The 26,043-nt window shown below is 52.0% G+C and overlaps 8 protein-coding genes across 8 annotated transcripts; 5 read left to right on the forward strand and 3 right to left on the reverse strand.

Moving 5' to 3' along the window:
* Positions 1 to 1,052: 1,052 nt before the first annotated feature.
* On the forward strand, positions 1,053 to 3,536 carry PV08_11184 (uncharacterized protein; the record flags this gene model as incomplete). Its single annotated transcript, XM_016385495.1, has 3 exons — positions 1,053 to 1,520; positions 1,574 to 2,282; positions 2,344 to 3,536. 3 exons carry the CDS (start codon positions 1,053 to 1,055, stop codon positions 3,534 to 3,536), a joined length of 2,370 nt encoding a protein of 789 aa, XP_016230439.1.
* A 524-nt stretch (positions 3,537 to 4,060) lies between these two features.
* PV08_11185 (uncharacterized protein) lies at positions 4,061 to 5,557 on the reverse strand (the record flags this gene model as incomplete). Its single annotated transcript, XM_016385496.1, has 1 exon — positions 4,061 to 5,557. One exon carries the CDS (start codon positions 5,555 to 5,557, stop codon positions 4,061 to 4,063), a length of 1,497 nt encoding a protein of 498 aa, XP_016230440.1.
* A 1,256-nt stretch (positions 5,558 to 6,813) lies between these two features.
* PV08_11186 (uncharacterized protein) lies at positions 6,814 to 8,552 on the forward strand (the record flags this gene model as incomplete). Its single annotated transcript, XM_016385497.1, has 4 exons — positions 6,814 to 6,934; positions 6,990 to 7,244; positions 7,298 to 8,099; positions 8,156 to 8,552. 4 exons carry the CDS (start codon positions 6,814 to 6,816, stop codon positions 8,550 to 8,552), a joined length of 1,575 nt encoding a protein of 524 aa, XP_016230441.1.
* A 1,490-nt stretch (positions 8,553 to 10,042) lies between these two features.
* PV08_11187 (uncharacterized protein) lies at positions 10,043 to 11,774 on the forward strand (the record flags this gene model as incomplete). The annotated part of the gene is made up of 4 exons (XM_016385498.1): positions 10,043 to 10,118; positions 10,314 to 10,611; positions 10,684 to 10,875; positions 11,003 to 11,774. The coding sequence occupies 4 exons, from the start codon at positions 10,043 to 10,045 to the stop codon at positions 11,772 to 11,774; spliced, it is 1,338 nt and encodes a 445-aa protein (XP_016230442.1).
* Positions 11,775 to 12,192: 418 nt separating this feature from the next.
* On the reverse strand, positions 12,193 to 14,738 carry PV08_11188 (uncharacterized protein; the record flags this gene model as incomplete). Its single annotated transcript, XM_016385499.1, has 4 exons — positions 12,193 to 13,424; positions 13,493 to 13,764; positions 13,837 to 14,274; positions 14,332 to 14,738. The coding sequence occupies 4 exons, from the start codon at positions 14,736 to 14,738 to the stop codon at positions 12,193 to 12,195; spliced, it is 2,349 nt and encodes a 782-aa protein (XP_016230443.1).
* A 1,269-nt stretch (positions 14,739 to 16,007) lies between these two features.
* On the forward strand, positions 16,008 to 18,579 carry PV08_11189 (aconitate hydratase, mitochondrial; the record flags this gene model as incomplete). The annotated part of the gene is made up of 4 exons (XM_016385500.1): positions 16,008 to 16,207; positions 16,268 to 16,830; positions 16,883 to 17,529; positions 17,602 to 18,579. 4 exons carry the CDS (start codon positions 16,008 to 16,010, stop codon positions 18,577 to 18,579), a joined length of 2,388 nt encoding a protein of 795 aa, XP_016230444.1.
* A 2,219-nt stretch (positions 18,580 to 20,798) lies between these two features.
* Positions 20,799 to 21,085, forward strand: PV08_11190 (uncharacterized protein; the record flags this gene model as incomplete). Its single annotated transcript, XM_016385501.1, has 2 exons — positions 20,799 to 20,877; positions 20,952 to 21,085. 2 exons carry the CDS (start codon positions 20,799 to 20,801, stop codon positions 21,083 to 21,085), a joined length of 213 nt encoding a protein of 70 aa, XP_016230445.1.
* Positions 21,086 to 22,738: 1,653 nt separating this feature from the next.
* On the reverse strand, positions 22,739 to 23,827 carry PV08_11191 (uncharacterized protein; the record flags this gene model as incomplete). Its single annotated transcript, XM_016385502.1, has 1 exon — positions 22,739 to 23,827. The coding sequence occupies one exon, from the start codon at positions 23,825 to 23,827 to the stop codon at positions 22,739 to 22,741; it is 1,089 nt and encodes a 362-aa protein (XP_016230446.1).
* Positions 23,828 to 26,043: the final 2,216 nt, after the last annotated feature.

Here is a 26,043-nt window from a genome sequence, read left to right on the forward strand (position 1 = left end):
CTAACAATTGTCGGCCAATTGTTAGCAAACCACCCCACTGGGGATGTCTCGAATTTTCCCCCTATGCCTTCCTTGCTTTCCAGTGTACCACACTTTTAAATCGGTCGTCAAGCGTGGGCAGTCTTAGGGGAAATGTGTGGTACCCGATTGTGAACGAAATTTGCAGGAATCAAATATATCAACAGTGATTTTTGAGGCGGTAGTGAAGGGGTGGTGCCTGCATGCACACATATACCTATGTATCGCGTCGCGGAGGTTTTGCCAAGGTTCAGAAGGAAAACGACTTTTCGGTGCCGGATCTGCACCTACGGAAGTGCGCCTCCATCAACCGGCCAGGTGCGCACCGGTCACATCACGAGGATATTCAAGGCTATCTTTCCCCAGAAGGGTACTTGATATCTCTTCAGGTCGTTCTCGATAAGCTGGATACCTACGAGAAGCGAATGCGGTCACCAATCCGATCGTGCAACGCTATCTGTTTACCGAAAATGCTTTGGATATCCACCATTTTGGCACAGAGGACGGGACGGATTCTTATCACTTCCCCAGCATCCAATGCACAACTATTTTGCTAGCCCAATCGTCCGTCGGCCACTCAGTCAATGCGACCAGGGTATGGGTTATCAGGGCCGGATTGGGAAAGGTCCAGAACCTTGTCTCCATTCCGCATTTCCGATGCCTTGGGCTCTCCGAAAGTCAACACCGTCAACATCATTTTGTCCTGGAGTGACTGTTGCACAACGTACTCGCCTATACTCATGACTCGTTAAGCATGCTGAGCGGAATGGATGCTGGATTGAACGGACTATGCAAAACTCTATCCCTAGCTCTGTGCTCCACCATGATAAGGATTCTCACAACGGGCGCTGTAGCTCCCAAGCACGTCCGAAGATGTTACCAAGCAAAAGCAAAAGAAAGAAGAATGGTAGACTGGCTATCGCCACCAGGTTCTGTTCAACATGAGCATCTGGTATGAGCCCGGCCTACTATAAGAACCTCGTTCCCTCCGCCCATAATTCCATTGCGATTGTCACCAGAGCCCAACAACCGCAATGAAGGGCAGCTTTCTAACAGCGGTGCTCGTTGGCTTGACAGCCTTGACAGCCCCTATCGCCGCTGCGCCTGATCCGAGGCTTTCACGGAGAGGCCGATCTGGTGATACAGGGTTGCCTCTACAACCTTTGGAGCGCCGTCTGCTACACGCGCGAGACAGCTGTCCAGCACCCGTTGACATACCCACAACTGCCCCAAAGGACAGTCCGTTCGTCCCCCTCTCTCAAGCTGAGATTGATAGCGTGGTGGAGTGGCTGCTGTCCCCATCCCAGGGCCTTAATTTGACGAACACCTCGAGCCCGACGCTATCTCTGAGCGATAATTACATTTGGCGCGTCGACGTGTTCAAACCTAACAAGACGGACGTCCTTGCTTACCTCGACGGCAATGCAACTGCGGTCCCAAGATATGCTCTGGTCGCGCTTATCCAAGGTGGTCTCGATGAACCGATTGTCGCTGAGTACACTGTCAGTCAAACAGCCTCCCCCATCCTTCCGGTTTGAGCTAAACGGTGTTCTAGGTCGGGCCTCTGCCCATCTCCGAGGACACGGTGATTCGTTCGTCCGACTGGGTGTACAATGGTGTAAATGGCGCCAAAGTTCTTTGGAGCGCAGGCTGGGTGGACTCAGTCCGTCAAGCCGCCATCGACGACCTGGTGAATGCGACCGTGTCACCTATCGCGGACCTGACGGTTGATCTCCTGGACATGGCTTTCTATGGCGCTGGTGATCCTCGTACAAATATGACATACTTCGCCTCGAATCCTTCATCCACGGACGGCTCCAAAAGCATATTTTGGAGCCCCTTTAGACGATTGGGCATCGAGCCTTGGGACCAGCCATCGGATCTGTACATCCAGTTCGACGTTACTGGCACAGACGCCTCACTTTGGAAGGCCCTCAAAGTGGTCTATAATTTGCAAGTTTACAGTTCCGTCCAAGCTTTCTACGAGGCCTGGAAGTCCGGACAGGTCACAAAGACGCCGCCACCGACGACCAACATCGAATTTCTGTACAAGAACAAAACCGGCCCCACGCGCGAGTTGGAGGACCGTCTTGCACCAACGATTGTCGCTCCAGAAGGCAACCGGTTCAAGATTGACAGACCAAATCAGTACGTGGAGTACTTGGGGTGGACCTTCTACATTCGTTTCGACTATGAAGTCGGGGTCCAGTTCTTCGATGTCAAATTCAAGGGCGAACGGATCCTGTACGAGTTGTCTCTTCAAGGTAAAGTGGCGCTCGGAGCTCCGAGTCTGTAGATGACCCTACTGACGGATTCTTTTCGCAGATGCCATAGCTCAATACGCCGGCCACAATCCGTTTCAGGCCGGCACGGCGTACATGGATCGCTTCTACGGGATTGGCTCGTCTGCCATCAGAATGATTCCCGGGTATGACTGTCCGTACCACGCCACGTACTTGGATGGCACATACTCGCCGGGAGTCGAGTCGCACACAGAGAACAGTACCATCTGCATCTTCGAGACCGACACGGGTACCCCGATCACGCGCCACAATGACCCCACGTGGGCACAAGCGACCAAGGGCTCCAAGCTGGTAGTGCGTATGATCGCGACGGTCGGCAACTATGACTATCTCTGGGACTACGGGTTCTATGTCGACGGCACACTCAGCGTCGATGCTCATGCATCGGGATACATCCAGGGCAACTACTATCGACCCGACGATGAAGGTCAATGGGGTCCAAGGGTGGAACAGACGCTCGCAGGAACACTCCATACGCATGTCATGAACTTCAAGGCCGATTTTGACCTGATTGACGAGAAGAACACGTTCGTCAAGACGGAGATTGTGGTGGAAAACATCACGCAGCCCTGGTTTGAGGAACTGGGCGAATTCGAGATGATGCGCTACAACATCACCGAGGTCCAAACCGAGGACGACGGGCTGATCTACCACGGTCCAAACGGGCAGACCATGTTCACTGTGGTCAACAAAGACCAGAAAAACAAATGGGGTGAGCCTCGTGGCTATCGTATCATCCCGGGTCTCTCGAACGTCCATCTGGCCTCGCGCAATTCCCCGTTTTTCCGCAAGAACGCCCAATTCGCCAAGCAGCCCATCGCCGTCTCGCACCAGCACGACACGGAGCCGGCGTCGTCGGCGACGCTGAACCAGAACGTGCCCGAAGCGCCGCTGGTGGAATTCTGGAACTTCTTCGACGGAGAGCCGCTGGTGCAGGAGGACCTGGTCACCTGGGTCAACCTCGGCATGCACCACTACACGCGGGCCGAAGACATCCCCAACACCATGATGTCCGAAGCGCACTCGAGCATCCTCTTCGCGCCCCAGAACTGGGGCAACACCGAGGGGACAAAGGACTTGTCCAACGCCGTCATGTTCTACGCCGAGGGCGAGGACAACCAGATCGTCATAGACCAGAACGGCGTCCTGCCGCCGCCCTGCCTGGCCCTAGGTCCTGAGGATTCGTTACAGGGGGTCTTTGAAGTCACCGGATAGGCAGCCTTTGGAGCCCAGGGACAGTGTTGTTTGGGGGGGGGCATCCTTGTGAGCCGTCTGACCACGTTACCTAGGAGAAGAAAAGCAATCCGAATAAGCAATAGAAGAAGGTTGGACACAACGCACCGTTTTAACGAGCTAGCAACATATTGTATATACGGAACAATACGAGAATCTACCGACCCCATTAGTCAAATGTCGTAGAAGGCGCCTTACCTCGTACTCGGCCGAACTCTCGCTCAAGTGCTATGCTCTCAGTAACCTCGATCTCTTATACTTCCCACTTGTCAGAGGAAACCCTACGTGTTGTGACACCCTAGGCGGAGGGGAACATAACATACTGTATATGATCCGTCCTTTCCACTGATCTCGCGTCCATATAATCTTTTCCCCCCCCCCCACCCCCCCCCCCCCCCCCCCCCGGGAACACGACTCAGCGAAAGGTCGTGAAGCGATCCGGAAAGAACGATTTGTAACAAGGTGGCTAAGTTTGGAAGTGATTTTGCGCCATAGATTAACTCGTATCAAGCTCTGGGTTTGATGATGACAGGCAAGCCTTTAGGTGTCACCAGGGCAATCATCCCCTTCTCTATCTCCAACTCAAAACTTCTGTCCTTCAAGTCGACGTCAAATCTCATGAACATTGCCGTCAAACACTTCAACATTTCACACCAGGCTAGGTGGATTCCGAGACAAGTTCGTTTACCGTAACTGAAAGGTAAACTGGCGAGGTCCATCTGCGCCGTCCGACTTGGGTCCACACCCAGCCACCGCTCGGGAATGTACTCGTGTACGGGATGCTTCCCTGACGGGTCGTAGATTCGTGGATCCAGCGTTGACGCAGACTTGTTGGCCGCCACAACAGTCCCTGGGGCGATGAACACCCCAGATATCGTCATCCCTTCGGGCGGGACCACACGCTCCATTGGACCTTGGCTGGTGGCTCGAACGCGCATCGATTCCTTGATACATGCTTCCACGTATTTGAGTTTGACAACGTCGCGAAACTGTGGAGGAAACGAAAGCCCAGCTTCGTCGATCTCCTGCTTGATGCGCGCATAGACGTGGGGGTGTTTGAGGATGTAGTAATACGCAACGGCGAGGCTGCTTCCGGTAGTTTCGCTTCCGGCGTTGATGATGGTCACTATGAGGGCGACGATGCGGCGGTTGTCGAACAACTCGGGTGACTTCTGTTGAGCTTGAAAGTATCTGTCGAGGAGGTCATGATGTGTGCTTGCGGCTCCACCTTGATCGACTCGGGCCTGGAATCGTTGTTTGGCCAGATTCGTGAGGGGGTCGGCTTTCATTCCTCCTGAGAGGTAGCGATTCTTGAACCAGAAACTTTCGAGTGCAGGGAGAGCAAGCCAGCGGTCCCAGTGGTGATTGCGTGTCCGGGTGGCGAGCAACGTGTTCCCGACATCCTCGCCGCGAGCCGTCATTTCCGTGTCATCGCTGAAACCGATACGACAAAGGGTGTCAAACGCGAAATAGCCGAGCCAATCTGAGAGATCGAGCTCGGGACCGTTGGCCTGTAGGGCTTTGACGAGACTCTGAATGGTGTGGTCAATGTGATGCTCGTAGTCGAGGATGGCCGTGTTGCTGAAGGCATGGCTAATGTGTCGCTTGATGGCCGAAACCTCTCTTTCGTCCCGAAGGGTTATCAGCGAAGGAACGAGCTTGCCATTTATGTACGGTGTGATTACGTCGTAAGAACGGGCTTTTTGAAAAGGCGCCTTTGTCCCGTAGACAACCGAAATGGCTTCCACGTCACTGAACAGCACTCTGTTTGGACCGTATCGGACAAGAGGGCCGTATTTGTTGTGCAATTCGAGCGACTGTTTCTTGTAGTCACCGAGTCGCATCACATAGAGAAACCAGAAGTCGGTAAGCGAAGCGAGGAAGGGACCTGGAATATGTCTGAGAGCGAGGAATTGCCTCAATTTGAGGGCCACGAAAATAAGTAAGAAACTGTAACAGGCCAGCGCAGTCGAGGAGCCGAACAATTGTGTGACAGGCAGCATCGTGGTATGTAACTTGTGAGGGCAGTGAAACTTGAGAGCAGGACGAGTTCGTTGTATCTGTCGAGGTACTGTATCGCTTGCCGCAACATCTAGGCATTTCATTACCTTTATCACGATTGGATTTCGGAAATCCCCCGTATGTCCAAGCTCTTCCTCGCTCGTTCTCGCTGTAACCCCCTGGGCATCATCCAGATCTGAGTATTAGGGGGTGCCTGGACGTACACGCGAGAACCCGGGGCTCGGTACACTAACTGACCCGAAGGGCCGGGGCCCCGCAACAAACTACTTGCCGGAAACAAAAGCCGGGTTGAAGACAAGACTGTCCCAGGTTTCCCCAGCTTCCCCAGGCTTTCGTTGACACCTCATACCATACGAGTAGTATGTATGCCGATTCGTGATTGGGCAGCGATCGTCAGGACCTTCACCGCGAATAGCCCTATAATGAAATAGCGCAATGTAGTGTATTGAACAGTCCTCTGTAACAACGACTCATCGGTTGAAAAGCGAAGAAGTCGTTCTCGTGTAATTGGGGGGAGGACAGGCCTCTTGTACTTTCCCTCTTCCTCGGAAGTGTACTTCCAGCTATGCCCAAGTGATACGCTTTCTTACCTCGTCCTTTGCTCACTGAGTCGCTACATACAACCGTTCCCGGCGAGATCTAGCCGTCCCGTGGCACGACAGCGATCCACCCACATTAAAAGTATGAGTCTTCGATTGGACTAGAAGAAGCCTTTTCGCTGCCTCTGCCGAGGCACAGAACTCGGATGCCTAAGGCGTCCGATATCCGTCAGGGAAAACATCGCTACACATCATCCTTCACGCTGCTCGCTGCTCGCTGCTCGCTGCCAGACCCGCCAAGTCGATCGCTACGACAAAGATTCAAGCTCTCATTAACATGCCGGGGGGCTGACTGTGCTCACGGAATTACCCCTGACCTCAGAGGGACATCGGACCTCCCTGGGGATCAATTCCAATCTGGCATTTATACCGCTCTGGACTGTCTGCTTCGGAACCTGGCGCCTTAGCCGAAGGATATTCATATTGTCTGTTGCTGCGAAGTACATATCTACACCAACGTCTGCCGCTTAGCTGCTCAGTCGTGCGCCACAGGTTGAGGAATCTTGTTATAATACCAACATAATACGAACACAATACGAACGGAGGATACTGTCCTAGGCCTTCCAACCTCGCGGGGACTACATAGTCGAAACAGAGGAAGAGTCTTGGACGGCGCCGGTGAAACCTGACCTGACAACATGGCATCGACAGTGTTAGTCATTGGGACGATCGTCAGCCTTCTACTGGGAATCTTCGTACGGAGATACACCTCGGGCTCCAACGTACCACCAGGGAGGAAGCTACCACCCGGGCCACCAGGTGAGCGGTCGAAGGGACCTCGAAATCTGTAGTCAAAACTGATGTGGATGTCAAGGTAAATTCTTCGTGGGCAACCTCTTGGATATTCCACCGCAACATTCATGGTTGAAGTTCAAAGAATGGGCAGATGAGTACGGCCCGATCTATCGAATCAGCATCTTTGGGCGGAACTTGGTCATGGTGTCGAAGGAGAAAATCGCAAATGACCTGCTGAGGGAAAGAGGAAATATATATTCTTCTCGAGAACAGCTGCCTATGGCGGCACAATTGCTGTCACAAAACCTGAGGCCTCTACTCTTGCCGTACGGAGGTGAGTCCTGCCTCATCAACACCTTTCGTACCTGGGTTACTGACACGAAGCAGATCTATGGCGTCGTGGCCGCAAGGTGATGCACAACATGACAATGCATGCTTCGGCAACGTCTTACCGACCGGTACAAATCTACGAGTCGGAGCGACTTTTGTACGATTTGATTCAAACACCACAACAGTACGAGCACCTCTTCGAAAGGTACGCAGCGGCAGTAGTCATGCGCTTATGCTATGGGAAAACTGTCAAGACCGGCAACGAGAAATTCGTTCAGGACATCATCGAAATCGTCCACACCGTCGAGCGAGTCGCCTCTCCAGGGGCGTATCTTGTCGACACGTTCCCGATATTGATGTATCTGCCGAGCTGGGTGGCCCCATTCAAGCGAGAAGCGGCTCGCTTACATGCGCGAGAACTCCAAACGTTCCGCGGTCTACTTCTTGAAGTCCGAGACAAGATGAGCACGAATACGGCCCCGAAGTGCTTTGCGAAGACCTTCCTCGAGAGACAAGACGAATACAACCTGTCAGACGACGAGGGGGCGTACGTGATCGGTACGCTTTTCGAGGCCGGAGCCGGCACTACCGCTGCGGCGATGATGTCTTTTGTCCTGTGTATGTGTCTTCACCCGAGATGGCAGGAGTTACTGCACGAAGAAGTCGACCGTGTTGTTGGCAATGATCGCATTCCAGATTACGACGATATCGAGTCGTTGCCAACCTGCCGAGCCGTGATCAAGGAGGTCATGAGATGGCGTCCTGTAACGGCTGGAGGAGTGCCGCACGAATTGATCAAGGACGATGTCTACGAGGGATACTTCTTCCCAGCCGGCACGAACGTCCACGCCAATCAATGGTAAGCTCCCGTTCTCGATCCGGATTCTATCAGATGAGCGCTGACTTCTCCAACAGGGCTATTCACCGCGATCCAGAGCTGTACCCGTCCCCTGACGAGTTCAACCCTGCCCGTTGGCTGGAGCCCGAGTACCCAACATTTAGGGAGCCACTCACCAAGTTCCCCAACCTTCAGAACTATTCCTGCTTCGGCTTCGGTCGACGCATCTGCCCAGGCATGAATATCGCCGAGAACTCGTTACACCTACTGGTTGCGCGGATCGCATGGGCGGCCACGATTTCACCAAAGCCAGGTGTCACAGTGCCCGAATACGACTATACGAGTGGATTCAATGTGCAGCCTAAGCCGTTCACTTTCAACCTGGAAGCAAGGAATGGGAGGGACGCCATCATCCAACGTGTATGGGATGCTGGTAAAGGCAGAGATCCGCTAGACGAGGTTAATACATTGTGAGGCGCTCGGCCACGTAGTCCCGGTGCCGCACATCCCATGCTCAAGGTCCAGTTTCCTCTATTGTCTTATCATTTTAGTCCGGGGTCGGCGGGGGGACGCCTAATGAGCCTAACCACCCACCTATTGTGGGTAACTAACTTAGTGAGTTAGTTAGGTCGTGAGCCCTAGCCCCTAACTTCTACTTCTCAGCACATTACGGAGTACCTACTGTAGTAATACCTTTAACTAGTTAGAGACTCTCTTCTAGGTAAAGTGCGGGCGCGGTGAGGCACACAGCGACGCAAAGGACAAACAGTTATGTGCGAGGGAACAGCATATACTCGTAGCAGGGAGGAGTGCGCATACAGGCCGTGCTACCTACTACTGTATCACCCTCAGGCATCCACTGTACAAGCATCCGGATGCTGATCTATTTGAGCGCATGACACACCGCCGGGCTTGACGTAAGAATTCGCCAAAACGCCTACTGTAAGTTAGTGAATCCCCAATGCCCGTCCACCAATTTCCGGGGCGCACGAAACACACCATGACCAAAGGACTAATAAAACAGTAGGTGTCTTGTACTCGCAGTTTGAGGGGCCAGAAGAGGTGAAAAGTCCTGCCTTCTGAGGCTGTAACTCCGTTTGTCCGCACAGTCGGTACCTCTGGTAGCCAGGGCCCCCGGTCTGCTCGTTGTTCGGTTTACCCGTACTCACTAGTTCGAGTCACAGGCCAACAAGTCGATTGTCCTACTGTACCAACTTAACGAGTGTTGTTAGTTCCCTGGGGCGCCTCGGACAATTCCCATGCAGAACGGATATAGTCCCGAGTATCACAATCTCACCTGGTACCAACCAACTATGCCACTGTGCGTCTGCAAGGTTGAATCCAAAACTTCGACTTTCGTTTCCTCCTTCTCCCCGCCCCGTGGACTCTGTGGCTCCTCCATTGTTCTACTCAAGAAAACACGACTCCGTGGGCATCATTGCAGCATCGTGACGTCGGGCATACTGATTGTAGGGCCTTGTTGGTCGCATGTCCATGCACGACCTCACCGCCCGCCTTTTTCGCCTAATTGAATCCTCCTCGCTCGCACGACAATAAACTCCCGAGCGAAGCCACTGAGGTGGTTCGCAGGACCTTCTTGAGCACTTTCTCTCGACCGAGCATTGTCCAGGTATACATACATGCCAACGCGCTTACCTCCCACTCGAGCACCGTCATTGTTTGGGGTGATTCGGATCCTCCCTCACCGCACGGGCGCAAAGTGGGCGCGCGAACGCGCACACGCACACCAGAATGACAGCCTCGTGCATTGACGCACCTTGTTGAAAGCCAAAGCCAAAGCCAAAAAAAAGAAAACCCTCCGAATGGCCCCCACAATACCGGGACCATCGATACCTCATCGGCGAAGCGACACCGTAGACGGGAGTTGGCGCGCATTCGCATCGGATGAAGACTTTATTCTCGAGTCCTGGAGTCAGGGCTTCATGGTGGGATCGCTCCTCATAATGGCGGCCATTACCATCGCGAACATGAGGAGGAAAGTTTTACTGCACAAGTTGATTCTAGTAGAGGTGGGTGCACGTCAGACAAACGTCGTGGATTCAATCGATATATGTAAAATGCTGACTTGACGAACTCAAACAGCAACTCGCAGCCTTGTCTCACGGTATGCACAATGCCTCAACCTTAGGAATCTGACACCTCAGCTATTTTCTTTCCCCCGTCTTCTTGCGATGCTGACTGACTCTCGCCTTTTTTTTCTTCTTCGTCTGACAGGAACGTTCTGCTTCATGTCCTTTGACGGGTACGGGTGGTACCTGTCCTCGACGGCCGCGTTGCTTTACTGTTCGTGGATCGTCCACAACATCGTGGCGTGGATGAAGATCCGACCGTTCTTCACCGACTCGAACTCCATGTTCAAACCTTCGACGGGCAAGTGGGTGCGGAGAATCTACCTCGTCACCCTGGCGTGTACGGTCCCGCCCATCATCTTGCAGATATACGACAATTTCCGGTTCTTCAACAACATCAGTGACTTTTACACAAAGGTTCGACCGTACGAGCCATTGATGCGGTAGGCCAACCCCGAATTCCATTTCTGGGGGAGAAAAAAGGAAATAATTCTAACCATCCTTTCATTCTCTAGAGACCCGTGGTGGTGTTTTTCCTGCTTTACGCTTTTCCACGTCATTCGCAAATGTTACGGCACCGGCGTCTTCGAGTTGATCAAGCGTTCGCCACGGTTCGGAATCTTGTTGGTGGCGATATGTTTGGCCATGGTATTCACGGCGTTTGACATCGTCGCGAGCATTCACAATTTCATCGGGTCGACAGACGGGTACGTTTTGGTTATGCCACCCTCATATTTATTACTTGCCTGTGTGTTTTTGGCATGTCCGATTGCCCTTCTGTCTTGTGTTTTTGACAAACCCACTAACATCTCGTGTGGTGCGTTGGTTCTACAGAATCAACCCCTTTTGGAAACTGAGTCTGGTGTTCAAATGTCTCACCGACACCATCATGCTGGACGATTTCAAGACGGAACTGAAGAGGTTGGGGATGAAACGCATGCGACAGGACGAATTGCGGAGGCGGAGTATCGCGTTGGTCGCCGGCGGCGCCAACAATAATAACAACAACAATGACGACGACGTCGAATCCATTTCCAAGATGGTGGACGACGACGACAACGACCACCACATGGAATTCGTCGACGCTCTGAACACGGACCCCGCGCGGTTCCAGTCTCTGCACCCTACCGCCACCGCCCCGACCTACGGCTATGACGGCGACGGCGACGGTGGTGACGGGAACACCAGTCCGAGTTGGAGGTCGAGTCCAAGCCAAGGGTCCACGGGACGGTTGAGACACGACTCAATCTCCATGGCCGGAGGAGGAGGACCAGGAGGAGGAGGTGGTGGTGGTGGTCGAACGCGCTCGTCGTCGAAAGAATACATCGGCAGGGCGGGCAAGAAGATCTCCCGACTTCCTGGACTCAAGGAGTTGTCCGGTTCCCTTGCCTTTTCCAAGTCGAGCACCAGACGACATGGACGTGGCACTACCGGGTCGGGCGACAAGGACGGTGGACGAGGAGGGGGGGGAGAAGATGGCGTCGGAAGGAACGCGAAAACCGCCGGCAAGGAGGAGCAGCAGCCTCCTCGCGCGGCGACTCCGGCGGCAACGGAGCGTTTGTCTCAGATGAGACAGAGTTTAGGTGTCATCGATTTTCATGCTTGACGGGAGAGGGGTCGCGCTTTGTAACATCAAACACCGTGTGTATAAAAATTACCTTGCTGCCTTGGAATGAACGAGACGAGGTCGATGAATGAATGAATGATGCTGTATCACCACCACCACCACCACCACCATCACTGGTTAACAACCTTTGAAATTGTCAATGAGTGATTTGCGCCGGAATACACGAATAAAATGAATGCATGAATGAAGCGGAAGAAATAGTGCTTCGTTTGTGATATTTCTGTGTCTCAGTTTGCCTCCGTTTTTTTTTTTTTGCTTTTCCAAAACACGGAAAACAAGACATGCAGCACCCTGACATCGTCTCTGTTCTTGGATCTCGAGGAGGTCAAAGTCCGTTCCGTCGTCGCACCGAGTTTCGTCGATCCATCCTTCTTCGACTTCCATCTCCCATCTCTCGTCATACAGGCCACGATTCAGGAAACCTATGTATCATCATCTCAAAATCTTGATTCGTCGCCGACTCCCACGGTAACGAACCCAACGGTGAAAAACCGTCGACGAACGACATCATCATACCACCACTACCGCCGCCACCACCACCGCCGTTGAGACTACCGTCCGTACCGACATCAGGGGTCATGTTCACCGCCGGGAAATTGTAAGCGGGAGTACCAACGTATCCCCCTGTGACAGAAGAGGACGACGCAGGTGGGATGGTGGACAATGGTCTGGGGAATTGATTCTCCGATGTCGGGGGGCTGGCGGCCATGTTCGCGTTCGCCGAAGTGTTGTTGGTTGTCATGCTCGGTGTGGCGGCCATGGAGGAACGGCGGTCGTGGTGGGCGTGATTTTCTTGTGCTATAGCCATGCCTCTCGAACTCTGACGGCCCTGGTGGTGGTGTTGTTGTTGTTGGTGGTAGTGCTGGTGCTGATTACTATCATGATGATGACGATTTTGATTCTGATTCTGATGCTGCTTTTGACCGGCCCATTTGAACCGATCTTTCCATCTCCACATGGCATCATGCAAAACGCTCATGGACAATCGACTTTGTACTATCAGAGGGGATGCTGCGGACAAAGATGATGCTGACGATGAACCAGATTCGTCTCCTGGACTTACACCGTCAACGACAACAGCTCCAGTGGACGAAGAAGTCGTTGCCGCCGCCGCCGCGGCGGCATTAACAGTATTGGTCTGCTCGAAAATTTTGTCGATGCTCCAGAGCTGTGAAAAGATCTTGGCCATTCGGCTGGGCATGTCGTTGCTCTCGACCGACATTTTCCTCAGTAGGGATATCGTCTGGAAGAAATACGTCTTGTATTGCTGTCTGGCGTACTGTTGGCGGTTAGCGCTGTCGTTGTTATTGTAGTCGTCACTGCCGCCGCTGATACCATTAACACCTCCGATGCTAGTCTTTCGTGACGTCGAGGTCGGCGGCGGCGGTCGAGATTGTTTCGAGAGGCGGAGAAGGACAGACGCTGCGAGAGCCGCGATGCGGAATATGTAGTGCGGACAGTGTTGGATCAGGGACATTTCAACCTCGAGCCGTTCAATGGATTCGATAATGGACGTGGCGCATAACCCCAGTTGAGTCACTTTGACGCTTGTCGCTGGGTTCTCGCGATCTTGAAGGCAATGGACTCGAATTTGGAGACGTGTTATGTTGATGTAGAGTTTTTCGAGTTCTAGATTTTCTCCTCCGTTAGTGGTGTGTGTAGGTGAAGAAAAGACAATCTGCAGAAAACAAACTCACCGGATAGTTTCCGCTCCGACTCAAGTTCATCCAGTTGATTTTCAAACGTGTCAGACATCATTTCTCGCGCAAACCGGGAATGCTTATCCTGAGCATCTTCGACACGAAACATTGACGGCGAAAAGAGTGTGTTGATCCGGCTTAGAAGACTAGCCAGTCTCATCTCAAGCAACAGCAAAGGAGTCATCGAGTCCGTGAGACCACGCGGGTCCATTGATCTTTGGAGTTGATCGGGAGATACCATGATCGGGTAACCTAATCCGCACGCGGCTCTGGAGTGGACGGCACAAGTCAGTAAATGGAGTGCGCGTGCGCGGTACTTGGTACGTGATCGGAAAACTCACTTCTGATGCACGACAATACAATGGAACCAAAGTTGCAGGCGCCGTTGTATGTCTTGTTGTGTCAAGGTCATTTTGGATCTGCTGTAGTCCTGAGAAAACGTGGGCACGTGCAGACCAATTTGCAGGGCGAGGTTGATCGCCATGCCGGACAGGGTGTAAGAGGTGTCTTTGGATGTCGAGTCGGTAGGAAATGGGAATGACGACAGGAGTAGGAGTCCTTGGATTGCTGGAATCACGGCGGGCGTCGGGTGGAGAGGTGGCCAGGGCAGATGAAGAATCGGCTCGGCGAGAGATCCAAACAACGTTGGATTTGCAGTATATCGACGCACACCTACGCCTATAATGGCCCAGAAGATCAAAGAAGATTGGTCGTAGTAGCTATTTGGTGAGATGTTGGGGTCGAGGAAAGGAAGGTGGGAGTGATAATGTGCAAAGTACCTGAATGCCCAGCTCAGTTTTCACACTGTCTCAAGAATCTCGGAGATCAATACTCACAGTCTGAAAATCTCATCAATCTCATCTGCTTCAACCGTCATTCCTGCAAGAGAGCGAGAAACGGTCGCGGTTGGATTGGGAGATTGTCGTGTCGAGGCTTGAGCAAATGGTTGATTCCAGGAAGGAGGGAAATTCACATCTGCTTCTGCCGTCAGAGGTCGGGGCAAGAGACTAGCAGAGTCGGACCCTCCATTGTTCAGAACCGAGTTCGAGGTCGACATCGCAGGATTCGACAGCGGATTCGCAGCTGGTTCAAGCGTGTCCTCACGGGCATTCTGATCAATGACTGATTCTGGAGGAGACCGACTTGCGCCCAGTTGCTGCTTGAGATTTACATTCTCTTGATACAGAGCTTCCGTCCTCCTTTGCCATGTCAGACTCGGACGTTCCACGCCACGCACGGACATACTGACCTTCGCTTGTTGACGCGTTGGAACCCGTCTTCAACCTTGCAACTAAGACTCAATTTTCTGCATCGAGAGCACGGTTCTGGATAATCGGTTGGAGCACTACATCTCAACTACCGAGACGAAACGCGTCAGAGATTGATACATCTCGAGTATGCGATGGCTGTATTTTACCTTTTGCTGCTTACATTCATTGCAGGCTTTGCTGGGATGTCGTCGGGTCTGCTTCGGCTTTGGAGGGCTCGCATCAGACGTCGTCGCGACTTGGTGATTGAATACTTGACTTGCTTCCGTTTCGTCCATGACGGTTATGCGCGACAAAAGCTCTGCAGATCCTGAAGACTCACGTTACTGCGCGGCCTGGCCAACTCGCCATCGGGTCTGCATATGATGGTGTTTGAAAGAATCAAAACAGAGCCATGGAGTAGGACAATCGGTGGATCAGACCTCGGCTGGCAAAGGAAAGTTCGGCATGGTGGGCGATATACGAATACGAGAGGAAAAAAGATTAGCTAAGCAACTTCATTGCACGTGCTGCAAAAAGCAGGACCTCAGTTGCAACAAGTTTATCATAGACCTACTTTCTCGCAATGTCTGAGCGGCGTTCTTGTTATGAAAACTTGGAGCTAGGTATGAATCATCGAGAGAAAGCCCGAAAAGGGCGAAGAGTCAAGTGTATGCACCTTCACACCCACGCGCCGACAACCGCTTTTGTGTAACCATCTCCGGCCATTCCAACAGTACTCTACCGGGTTGAATGGCAAGAGATGGTGCCGGAGGAGTCTATATTTTATTTGTACAGGTCGGCGCTGATGCAGACATTGTATGCTTACTCATATATGACAAGATACTCCCTTGCAGTACTCAAAGCAGGTTCAAGGATTTACCATAACCAAGCTAGCTCGTTGTGGCCATATACGCTTTTGACGTTGCGAATATACTCGATACAATCGCGGATTATTCGGAGATCTCGACACTTGTCAGCGTCTATCACACTGAAAGGTGCTGGTTGTTCAGCAATGGGCGGTGAAAATGTAAGACCGGAGGGTGTACTGTAAAATCCGATGTCGGGGTTTTCGCGCTCTTTGCTTCAACCACAAAACAAACCACGCTGCACCTCAGCATCCAAACAGAAGGTGAGTAAAAGTCAGCCGAGGTCTGACCTGACGTGGTGTGGAAGACTCGGTTTGTTATATATCTCTCCATACACATCCCGACTTCTTTCATCATTACAAACGCCCACCCGATACCTTGGTCAAGCTTCCCAGCATGTCGCAACGACTCTCACGAACATCACAGCGACTATGGTCGAACGGTGGTCGAGTCGCAACGCCAAGATGCTCTAGAACACGCCGTGCTGGATACGCCACGGTCTCATCCGTCCCAAAGACACCCATGAGTCGATTTGAAAATGATCGGTTCATAAACTTTGAACAACTTGATGCCAACATCAAACTGATCAGAGAACGGTAAGATCTGGAGGGTAGTCCCTTCTCGACGGGGCATCGACTGACATTGCTTCGCAAAAGACTCGGGAGACCATTGACATATGCCGAGAAGGTTCTCTACAGTCATCTTGACCAACCTGAATCAGCGACAATTGAGCGGGGAGTGTCAAATCTGGAATTGCGACCTAGCCGAGTAGCTTGTCAAGATGCGACATCACAAATGGCCTTGCTGCAATTCATGACGGCTGGATTGGACAAGGTGGCGGTTCCAACCACGATCCATTGTGACCACCTCATCACAGGCAGGAAAGGTAACGATGTCGACCTTGCTGTTGCTATATCTTCGAGCAAGGAGGTTTTTGAGTTCCTCGAAAAAGCCTCCCAAAAGTACGGCATCGGGTATTGGGGCCCAGGAGCCGGTATCATCCACCAGGTGGTGCTGGAGAACTATGCATACCCTGGAGGTTTGATGATCGGGGCCGATTCCCATACCCCCAATGCCGGTGGATTGGGTATGGCCGCGATAGGTATTGGAGGTGCTGATGCGGTCGATGTCATGTCGGGCCAAACCTGGAGCTTGAAATCACCTAACATTATCGGTGTTGAGCTGACGGGCAAATTGTCCGGCTGGGTGGCACCCAAAGGTAAGAGTCTCCTGGGGGCGTCAAAGAAACATGGTCTGACTCTGGAACATAGACATTATCCTGGACATCACCAGACGACTCACGGTAAAAGGAGGAACTGGCTCCATCATTGAGTATTTCGGACCAGGGGTCAATACGTTGTCCTGCACAGGCATGGCGACGATAACCAATATGGGCGCGGAGACCGGTGCCACGACATCCATCTTTCCTTATACCGATGCCATGGGAGCTTACCTGAACGCCACTGGCCGGGGCTACATTCGTGACAGGGTGCAGCAGCGACTGCCCAATGTCCGGGCCGACGAGGGCGCCGAGTATGACCAGGTGATCAAACTCGACCTCTCCGAACTCGAACCGCGGATCAACGGACCGTTCACGCCAGATCTGTCGACTCCTGTGTCCAAGTTTGGACAGTTTGTGACGGAAAACAACTGGCCACAACTTACTGCAGGTCTCATTGGGTCGTGCACGAATTCGTCTTTCGAAGACATGAACCGAGTTGCCAGTCTGGCTAAACAGGCTCTCGACGCAGGCATCAAGCCCAAGATTCCCTTCATCGTCACCGTCGGCAGTGAACAGACACGTCGAACACTCGAAAAGGCTGGGATCGTCGACATCCTGAAGCAATCAGGTGCGACCATCCTGGCCAATGCTTGCGGTCCTTGCTCAGGGTCGTGGGCCCGAGAAGATGTACAAAAGGTGAGTCGCGGTGAAGATCTTGTGCGTATCTGTGTGGAACGAACCGATACTGAAGATGCAATCGCTTAACAGGGTGTTTCCAATTCGGTGATTTCCTCGTACAACCGTAACTTCACCGGTCGCATCGACGGAAACCCCGAGACCAAGAGTTTCCTCGCGTCACCAGAGATGGTCATCGTAAAGACCTTTGCCGGCGACCTCAAGTTCGACCCAATCAGAGACACCATCAAAACGCCCGACGGGAAGGACTTCAAGTTCGAGCCTCCATTTGGATCGAGTCTCCCCACTCAATACGAAAACGCAGATGCCACGTACAAAGCACCCACGGACAACGTGTCTGGAGAGGTGTACATCGACCCAGACTCCGAACGTTTGCAGCGTCTTGAGCCGTTCCGCGCCTGGTCCGGCGAGGACTATCACGACTTGCCCATCCTGGTGAAAGTCAAGGGGAAGTGTACGACGGACCACATCACCCCTGCTGGGCCTTGGTTTCGATTCCGAGGTCACCTCGAGAACATCTCGGAGAACACGTTGATCGGGGCGACGAACGCGGAGAACGACCAGGTGAACTCGGTGCGCAACGTGTTTACGAACGAGTTTGGCCCCATCGCGCAGACGGCCAAGGACTACAAGGCTCGAGGGCAGCAGTGGGTAATCATTGGAGATTCGAACTACGGCGAGGGATCATCCAGAGAACACGCGGCTCTTCAGCCTCGCTTCTTGAACGGCGTCGCCGTCGTTGCCAGGAGCCTGGCTCGCATCCACGAGACCAATTTGAAAAAGCAGGGCCTCTTGGCTCTGACGTTCGACGACGCCGCCGACTACGACCGCATCCAGCCTCAGGACCGTATCAGTCTCGTTGGTCTCAGCGAGCTGCGGCCCGGTCACCAGGTCACAATGCAGGTGCGGAGACCAGACGGATCGTCATGGTCGTGCCAGCTGAACCACACTTTGACCGACGCCCAAGTGCAATATTTCAAGCACGGGAGTGCGTTGAATTATATGGGTCACGTCAGCAAGAGTACGGCAGCTGGGGAGGCGTCGGCGTAGAGCCTCGTAGAAGGGCCGGAAGGGGATTTGAAAAGCTTCGTTTCGGTGTTGTTCCATAGAGATTGCAGCAGATGAGCGTTGTTTTGTACGTGTCGCATTGTGTGCGTGGAGCATGGCGAATGACAGATTAGAGAGATCATGGCGGCGTTAGTACTGTAGGAGAATTGAGATTTCCGAATGACAGGAGAGATGGAAATTGTTTCGCTCCGAATGGCCTGGTCGAGAATTGTTTCGTTGACGACGCATCGGAAATACGATTTCGGCTTTTCCGCCCTTCGCAGTGAGCCTCCCCCCTTACCGCAGCCTACAAGGCGAACCTTGGAGACGGAGGCAACCACGTGATCTTTGTCCACGTGATCAAAGTGAGCACACGTGTGTGTCCCGGGGCTGTCTGTATCACACGTGACCGGCCACAGACGCAGAGGTGTGGAAATCGTACTGCCTACAGTACGTACTCGTACAAGCGTGCCATTTGTTGAGCACGGATGTTATCTCTGCAGCCGTGGCTCTGACGTTATGATCTGCCATGATCGATACGAGGTAGACACCCTGTGCGGAAAGATCTTCTCCAAGTCGGAGAAATGTGCGGTAATTGGAGTCGTACATACGAAAGAAGGACGCAAGGGAAAAAAAAAAAAAAGGAAAAGAACGTCATGGGTGGCACTGCATCTGCAAAAGTCACACGGCATGTTGCTGTTGTGTGACAAAATACAATTGTAGTTCGCGGCGGTTGGTTCTCAGCGGCATATTTACAAGTGACAATAACGGTGGCCTTTGTGCCAGGTTCGCAGGTGGCTGGGTTTGCCAACTCTGTACTCGTAGCCGAACGTGCCTCGTACTAAAACAACTTTGGACGGACGGATGTGGAAGGCCAGAGTCCCCGACTGGTCAAGTGACGCCCAACGGGGGCGTCGTCGGTGGACGGATGTGTCTTCCTTTGCCGAGAACAGAGATCAGAGATCCACGATGTCTTGCCTCGATCTGATGGAATCTCGTTCTGTTTTTCTTTGTGTGCCCCGAGTACGAGTACACTCAAAGAGCAGGGGTTGGTGTAATCAAGCCCTGTCATGAAGCAATGTTGCAACAAGATGGATGTAATAACAGACGTCTAACTCGGCCGGCACGACTGTTGGTTCTGGAAATAAAACATCGCACATCGTGGCGTCGATCGTGGTTCGTGGCTCGTGGCTGGTGTCATACTGTAAGTCATTCATCCATTGCCGTAACCTTGTCCGAGTATCAGTGCATATCATACTTTTCGATCTGGATCCGCTGATCGATCCTCTTTTTGCCTCGAAGCCGCCTCCCATTATCTATTGAGTTCCTTAACAGTGTCGATAAGTGACGTCTGCGCCATCTACGATCCCATCGTCCCATCGTCCACCATCCATCTCGTCCTTCATCCTCACCCTCACCCTCACCCTCACCCTTACTCGCTTTGCACGAACACGACGTATCGTCATTCAATCGGGGCCATATCCACCTTGTACAGCACGAGTACATAGCCACCTCTCCCCGATTTGACTTCCTTATCTCCCTTCAACTCGCACTACCCCAGAACACGAATTCCAAGTTTGGCTGGGCCACTGCTTTCCCCTTCCACTTACCACTTCCTGCTTTTGTACCAACCGACCCCGGAAACTATCGAAAAGTCAATCTTGCAGAACACATTTCACATATTGACGACATCATCACCACCATCGATCCTACACATCAAATCCGTCCTTCGGCTCGAACCGAAGAATCCATTATAATTCATCTTCGTTGGCGTCGTGTCAACCACAAATACTTCTTATCGTTCCTCTGATCTATTCTACTTTCTCTTTCAACATGATACGCTTCCCAACTTTCCGCTCCACACCAGCGTCATCGACTCCTACGGCCCAGGACTCGCTGCGCGAAATCCTGCGCAAAGCCTCCGACGCAGACTCCTCTTCTTCTACCGCACACAGAAAGAGTTCCATCGGTTCTTCTCGATCTTCAACTGCTCGAAGTAGTCAATCTTCGACATCGTCCACACAGTCTGCTGGATTCTTTTCGCTGCGGTGACCGTAACCTCTGAACAACAAGTTCTTTCTTTTCGTCGTCGTTGTCGTCGTCGTCAATACAAGCAATTCCTTCGTCGCCTTGGGCTTTCACCTCATTTCTATCCAACGCAACCACAGATCCCTTCTCACTCGATCCGGCAGCACTTCGCGTGTGTCTTTTACTTGTACACAATGCCCAGCTCCAAGGGAAATCCCACCGATCCCGAACTTCGGGAGAAGATCAAAGAGGAAGTGAAGAATGAGGAAAAAGGTGAGTGTTTCTCGCTGGTTCCGTCACACGAGCCATGTCTTTGCCCGACAAGTCTTGATTGACTCCATCGATAGGCGGTGGTAAAGGCTCTTGGTCTGCGTGGAAAGCCGGCGAACTCGCTCGTCGATACGAGGAGCAAGGCGGCGATTACGAAGACACAGGGGACAACAAGAACAAGTCCAAGAAAGGACCACCGGAGAAGAAGTGATGACGATGTGATGACAACAGTAACAGCAGCAAACCACACGATTTGATGTGCATGCGGCACAGGAAGGAGCAACAGTCGGAATAGGATATCGCTTTGGCGTCTGTTCGCGCCATTGATGCAGGTCATGTTCTAGCATTTGTATGTGTACTTGTATTTTTATTTGTATGCATTGACTCGATGGTGTTTATGTGATGTGGATGTACGATAAGTATCAGGGCATAGGTGTGCATTTTATTTTGGAAGAGGCGGGAGGTGAAGCGGAGCAAATCGTCTACCGCATACTTTTTACCAGTGTGCCACTCTACCATCGTCAGGGTATGGGGAGTATGCTTCCGCGGACGACAGCATGTTGAACAGGTTCTTTGTAGTAATATAGCTACCTGCACCATTGTAATGATATTAATACCTCTGCTAGGCTGGTGCCTCAAGGCGTAACGCTTGGTGCATTTTGCTTGCCATGTGACCTCGGATGGGATGCACTGGATCCGTTCAAGAGCAGCCTAGTTCGTGTTGCAATCGACCCTCTTGAGTGTGTAATAAGGTGTCGAATACGAATCCCGGCCGGGCGTTAATGTGTACTTATCGGCGCTTTCGATAGCGGAGGATCGAGTAACACGGATGATTTAACGAGGTGATCCATTTGGCCAGCGCGTTTCAGGTGGCGTGGAGATGGCGAGCGGGTCTCACGAGCAACTGCAGGGCGGTCTTGGGGGACAGGAAGCAGATCGCTCTGTGGCAGAGGAAGGGCATGAGGCCACAACGCAGGCTCGGTCACGATTGACGCGAGTCGACTCAGGGGGGCACCGTACATGCAGTTCGGGCCTTGGTGGGTTGAAATGAAGTTATAGTGAGTGGTTCCGGAAACGGCCCTCCCCCTTTGCTGACACATTGCAACTTTCCTTCGCCTGGAGCCGAAATAAGCGGCGCTCATAAATCCTGTACTGGTACTCGTACTCCTCACGGGGTAAAGTAAAGTAGGTATTGTACCTGTGAGGTGGCGGGAAATCCGCCTTCGGTTTAGGCGGCCCACCGTTTCGGGCATATTCGCAGGCTGGTCGCGCCGCCGCTTTTGACGTCTATAAGAACCGTCGTCCCCTACAAGTGTCCTCTTCCTCCCAACCTGTTCTCTTTCTCACCTCCTTTGCCCTCATGTACCCGTCATGCGTCACGCACTGCAGCCTACATCCTTCTCTGCCGCGTTAGCCCCCCTTCTTTCCCTGAAGAAAGAGGTGGAAAGCGCGACTTCATATAGTACTCCTGCATGGCTTCCTAGGAGGCTGGGACAGTATATAACATAATCAATCAATCAATCAATGACGAATGAGGACTCTGGTCCTAGAAACAGAGAGGTCCTGAACTGTCATGGGCTTTTCTTGTGTTGCCTCCCTATTCTGGGAAGATAAAAGTCACTAGCAGTCCACTGGCCCGTACCCACTGTTGATCATTGATATTTGCACTTGTAAATCACCGGCGGTGTTTCGTTCTCCCGAATTCCTTTGCATGTCTCCTCTCCAGCCATCCGAGTTCCGACGATTAGTGATATCGGATTCTGTGCGTGTTCTGGCTCCCTCGGAATTGAATCTGAGACTCACTTCTATCCCCCTCACACGAATCGATTGATGATCTTCATTGTTTCAACCGCCCATAATGGTATCAAAGTATCAAGAAGCTGTAGGTTAAAAACCTGTATCGCTTGATTGCCGGTGCCTGCTTCAGTTCGTCGCAGAACCCTGCCGCAAAGATTTTGTCGTCGGGCATGTAGTCAGCATGGCAAAGCATTGCCAGAAACATATAAAATCCTCTTGGACGGAAGACGTTGGAAATGGAAAAGAAGCCAACACGCCGCAGGGCTGGCTTTCCAGGTATTGCTTCTAGCACCAATCCACTGACCAGGCAGGAGTGGGCCTGCTTGATCTCAATTGGCATTGCCCAGAAAGTATTCGCGACCTCAGAGGGGTGACCCTTGGTCCAGTCCAATCTGTTCCATTGGCCAATATCCCACTTGACGACCCCAGGGTTACCGTTGATCAGATGACTTGGAGGTCGCTCATCGGGTTGAATCGTTTGGATCTCCACCTTGGCCAACGGGCCATGGATCTCAACAAAACCTCGACGAACAGAGCCAGTCGGGTCTGCAGTCTTCAAGATCGTAGCAGCATCGACAACGCTTACGAGAATTTCCTCGTCTGCTTGGTTAACAGCCCATCGAACGCGGTACTCTATGGGCCCACTGATTGAAGCCCACGACCAGGTAGGCGCACCGGAGTTGTTTCTCCTCGACTCCGTGGAGATTGTCTTCCATAATAGTTGATACGAGAGGTCATGTTTCCAGAGTCCGGCCAAATACTCTTCGGGGGGCCCCAGATTCTTCGCCAGACCTGAGATAGCCACGAGCTTATCTTCGTCTTCTCTGGTCAGGTCGCACTTTGAATATTTCTCCACAACCTTCTGCCAGATGTGGTATCCTTTAGATTCAGAAATTGGCGATCTCACAAGTTCCCATTGGAGACAGCTTGGATCAAGCGAAAGCTTTGACCCCGCGACCGATGGCCAGCCATACGGGTATGTTTCGGAAGCTGTGAGTTCGTTACACTCCCAGACTAACTGAGTTTCGCCAAAATGTATAATTCTCGGGGCCAGAACTAATTCTTGAACGACCCATCCGCGGCGATATACTTCACCGTGCTTTGTGTTTTTGCCGGATGCTGTTCCATTGTGCATGTATAGTAGATCGTTGGCCATGTCGGTCCATCTTGGCTGTACCGCGCACGGTCTTACATTGAGTGTAGATCTGGTCCGGAAAAACCCGCTGTCGCTATTTTGGGCATTCGTAGCCACAATGTCACACCATGAATGTTTGTACACATCTCCCATTCTCGCTGATTCTCTTATGAAGTCTTCCATTGAGTCTTGAAGAATGCAAAGACAATCAATCCATATGTATTCAAGTCCGATCCCAGATGCTACGCGAAAGGCATCGAGAAATGTCTGCGGGAGTTGGTTGAATTGTAGTGTCGAAGCAAAAGTTGAATAATACTTTTTCAGATATTCTCTAAATACTGACTTCCCCCAACAGTATGACAGAGCCGCGTATTTTGTGCTCAAAGGCAACTTCGTCATCTCCAAGATAGAGACAGTATGGTCCTGCAAAGAGATCTTCGCAAGTCGTGTTGGCAATTTCCTTTCGCCGTCCAAGTGAGATTTGCAGAGTTTGTGATTTTTTTCGCAGTTGTCGATCCAATATTGAATCTTGGCGTAGGTAATGGCACTCTCCATATTCTCAGATATCTCGGTCATTGCTGGTATTCGTGGTGCCGTCATATCCAATAAACACGATCAGATTTAGTTTTCGGCCATTTTGCCTAGGATTATCTTACCGTATTTGTGTAATACCATCACTTGTTCGAGGGGTTCCCATCCTTCCGTACTGCTGATAATAAACTTCAATTCTAGCTGCTGCGAGGTATCTGCCGTGAAATCATATATCCTGTGAGCAAGATTCTTTTGTGAGTAAGACACTTTAATCTCCTTTGTTGTTTGCAGATCCTTATTCTCGATATGCTTCAAATTTTGCCACAGAAAATGACAAAGATGGCACGTGGAAGCTGATTTTCTTATTTGCCCTATTGATTGATCAAAAAGTATAGTCTTACCGTCAATCAATGGGTCAGGAATTAGCTCCGAATTTTCGCTGCTCATTCTTTCAGAGACTGAATCTTGGAAGAATTCCCCCCCGAACAGGCTTTGACATGCATCACATAGTGGAGAGGGCGTTATCGAATCCTGATTCTCTTCAGAGAAAGCTCCACCGTCTCGTGCCTGCAGTTTGAATCCGACACGGCGAGGACCATAGAACTCAGCCGCATGATTAGGATCTCTTGCTTGCTCTTTTTTAAACTCCCTAATGCTGAGAGCAAGGTCGAACCAGTTAGGATCCGTCATGTTCACGTCTGCCCTTGAAGCTTATAATTCCACAGTTTGCGCTGTGTAGCTTGAGCAATGTGTGGATTGGCGTTCTCAATTAGCTGCTCTAGACCCTTGATGGGTAACACGAGGGGGTTGTTAGTGACTGGACAAATGAGCTGGTCGATAAAGATAAGCTGAAACTTTTCACGTACAGCGTGGCTATTTCTTGGCGGCTCAAAAGGAGGTAAATCGACGCTGAGCTCACCTCGCACCTAGCACCCTTATTCGCTGTAGAGCTGCGCCGCCTTTCCCGTTTTAGCGTTGCATATTCTCCTCACAATGGTGGCGAGTTTTCCACAAAAAGGGCGACACGTTTCCACGTGACTACGCATAGACCATGGGGCTGGCGGGTGTTTTCGAGGAATGCTCCTGAGGCCTCGGCGTAGAGGCAGGAGGCTGGAACTGTGGTATCAATCGTCCATAATGGCTGAGCAGTCTACTACTGACGTCGCCTTCCTTCTTGCCCCTGGTCTCTATACGTAAGGAACGTTGGACTAGGAACGGCAAGAACACTTTAACTCGGCCACGTGAGTCGAAGTTGCCGGAAGCCTCTCCAAGAGCTCAGCCTCGCTACGGCTGCAATGAGTTGGTGCTATCATGAAACTATCTCTATCTTGTTGTGCAGTCATCGAGGCTCCTTCACCTACATTGTCGCCGACCTGGAGCCCATTCTGAAGCAACTGTGACATCATTTTCTCCCCCGCGACTACTCCTGAGACAAGATCGCCCTTGCGCGTTCGCCTTGTTCGGTGTTGGCGTCGCTCCCCCTCCCATATAAAATCGCGAATCCTACAAGTCGAAGATTACTTTGTAAAGGCCTCGGAGCAGTGACCATGAACATTCAAATCTCACACAGATGCGTAAACATGTTGTGCGCGGAGCAGGAGTTTGAGACTCTAGGCGAAACTATCGACCATCTACGGGGCATCCACAGATTGCAGTTCATCAGACGGCCTGGCCCTCTCGGTGTTCACGACAGCCATGGGCATCTT

This window comes from Exophiala spinifera (genome assembly GCF_000836115.1).
Source record: "Exophiala spinifera strain CBS 89968 unplaced genomic scaffold supercont1.9, whole genome shotgun sequence".
Classification (NCBI taxonomy): domain Eukaryota; kingdom Fungi; phylum Ascomycota; class Eurotiomycetes; order Chaetothyriales; family Herpotrichiellaceae; genus Exophiala; species Exophiala spinifera.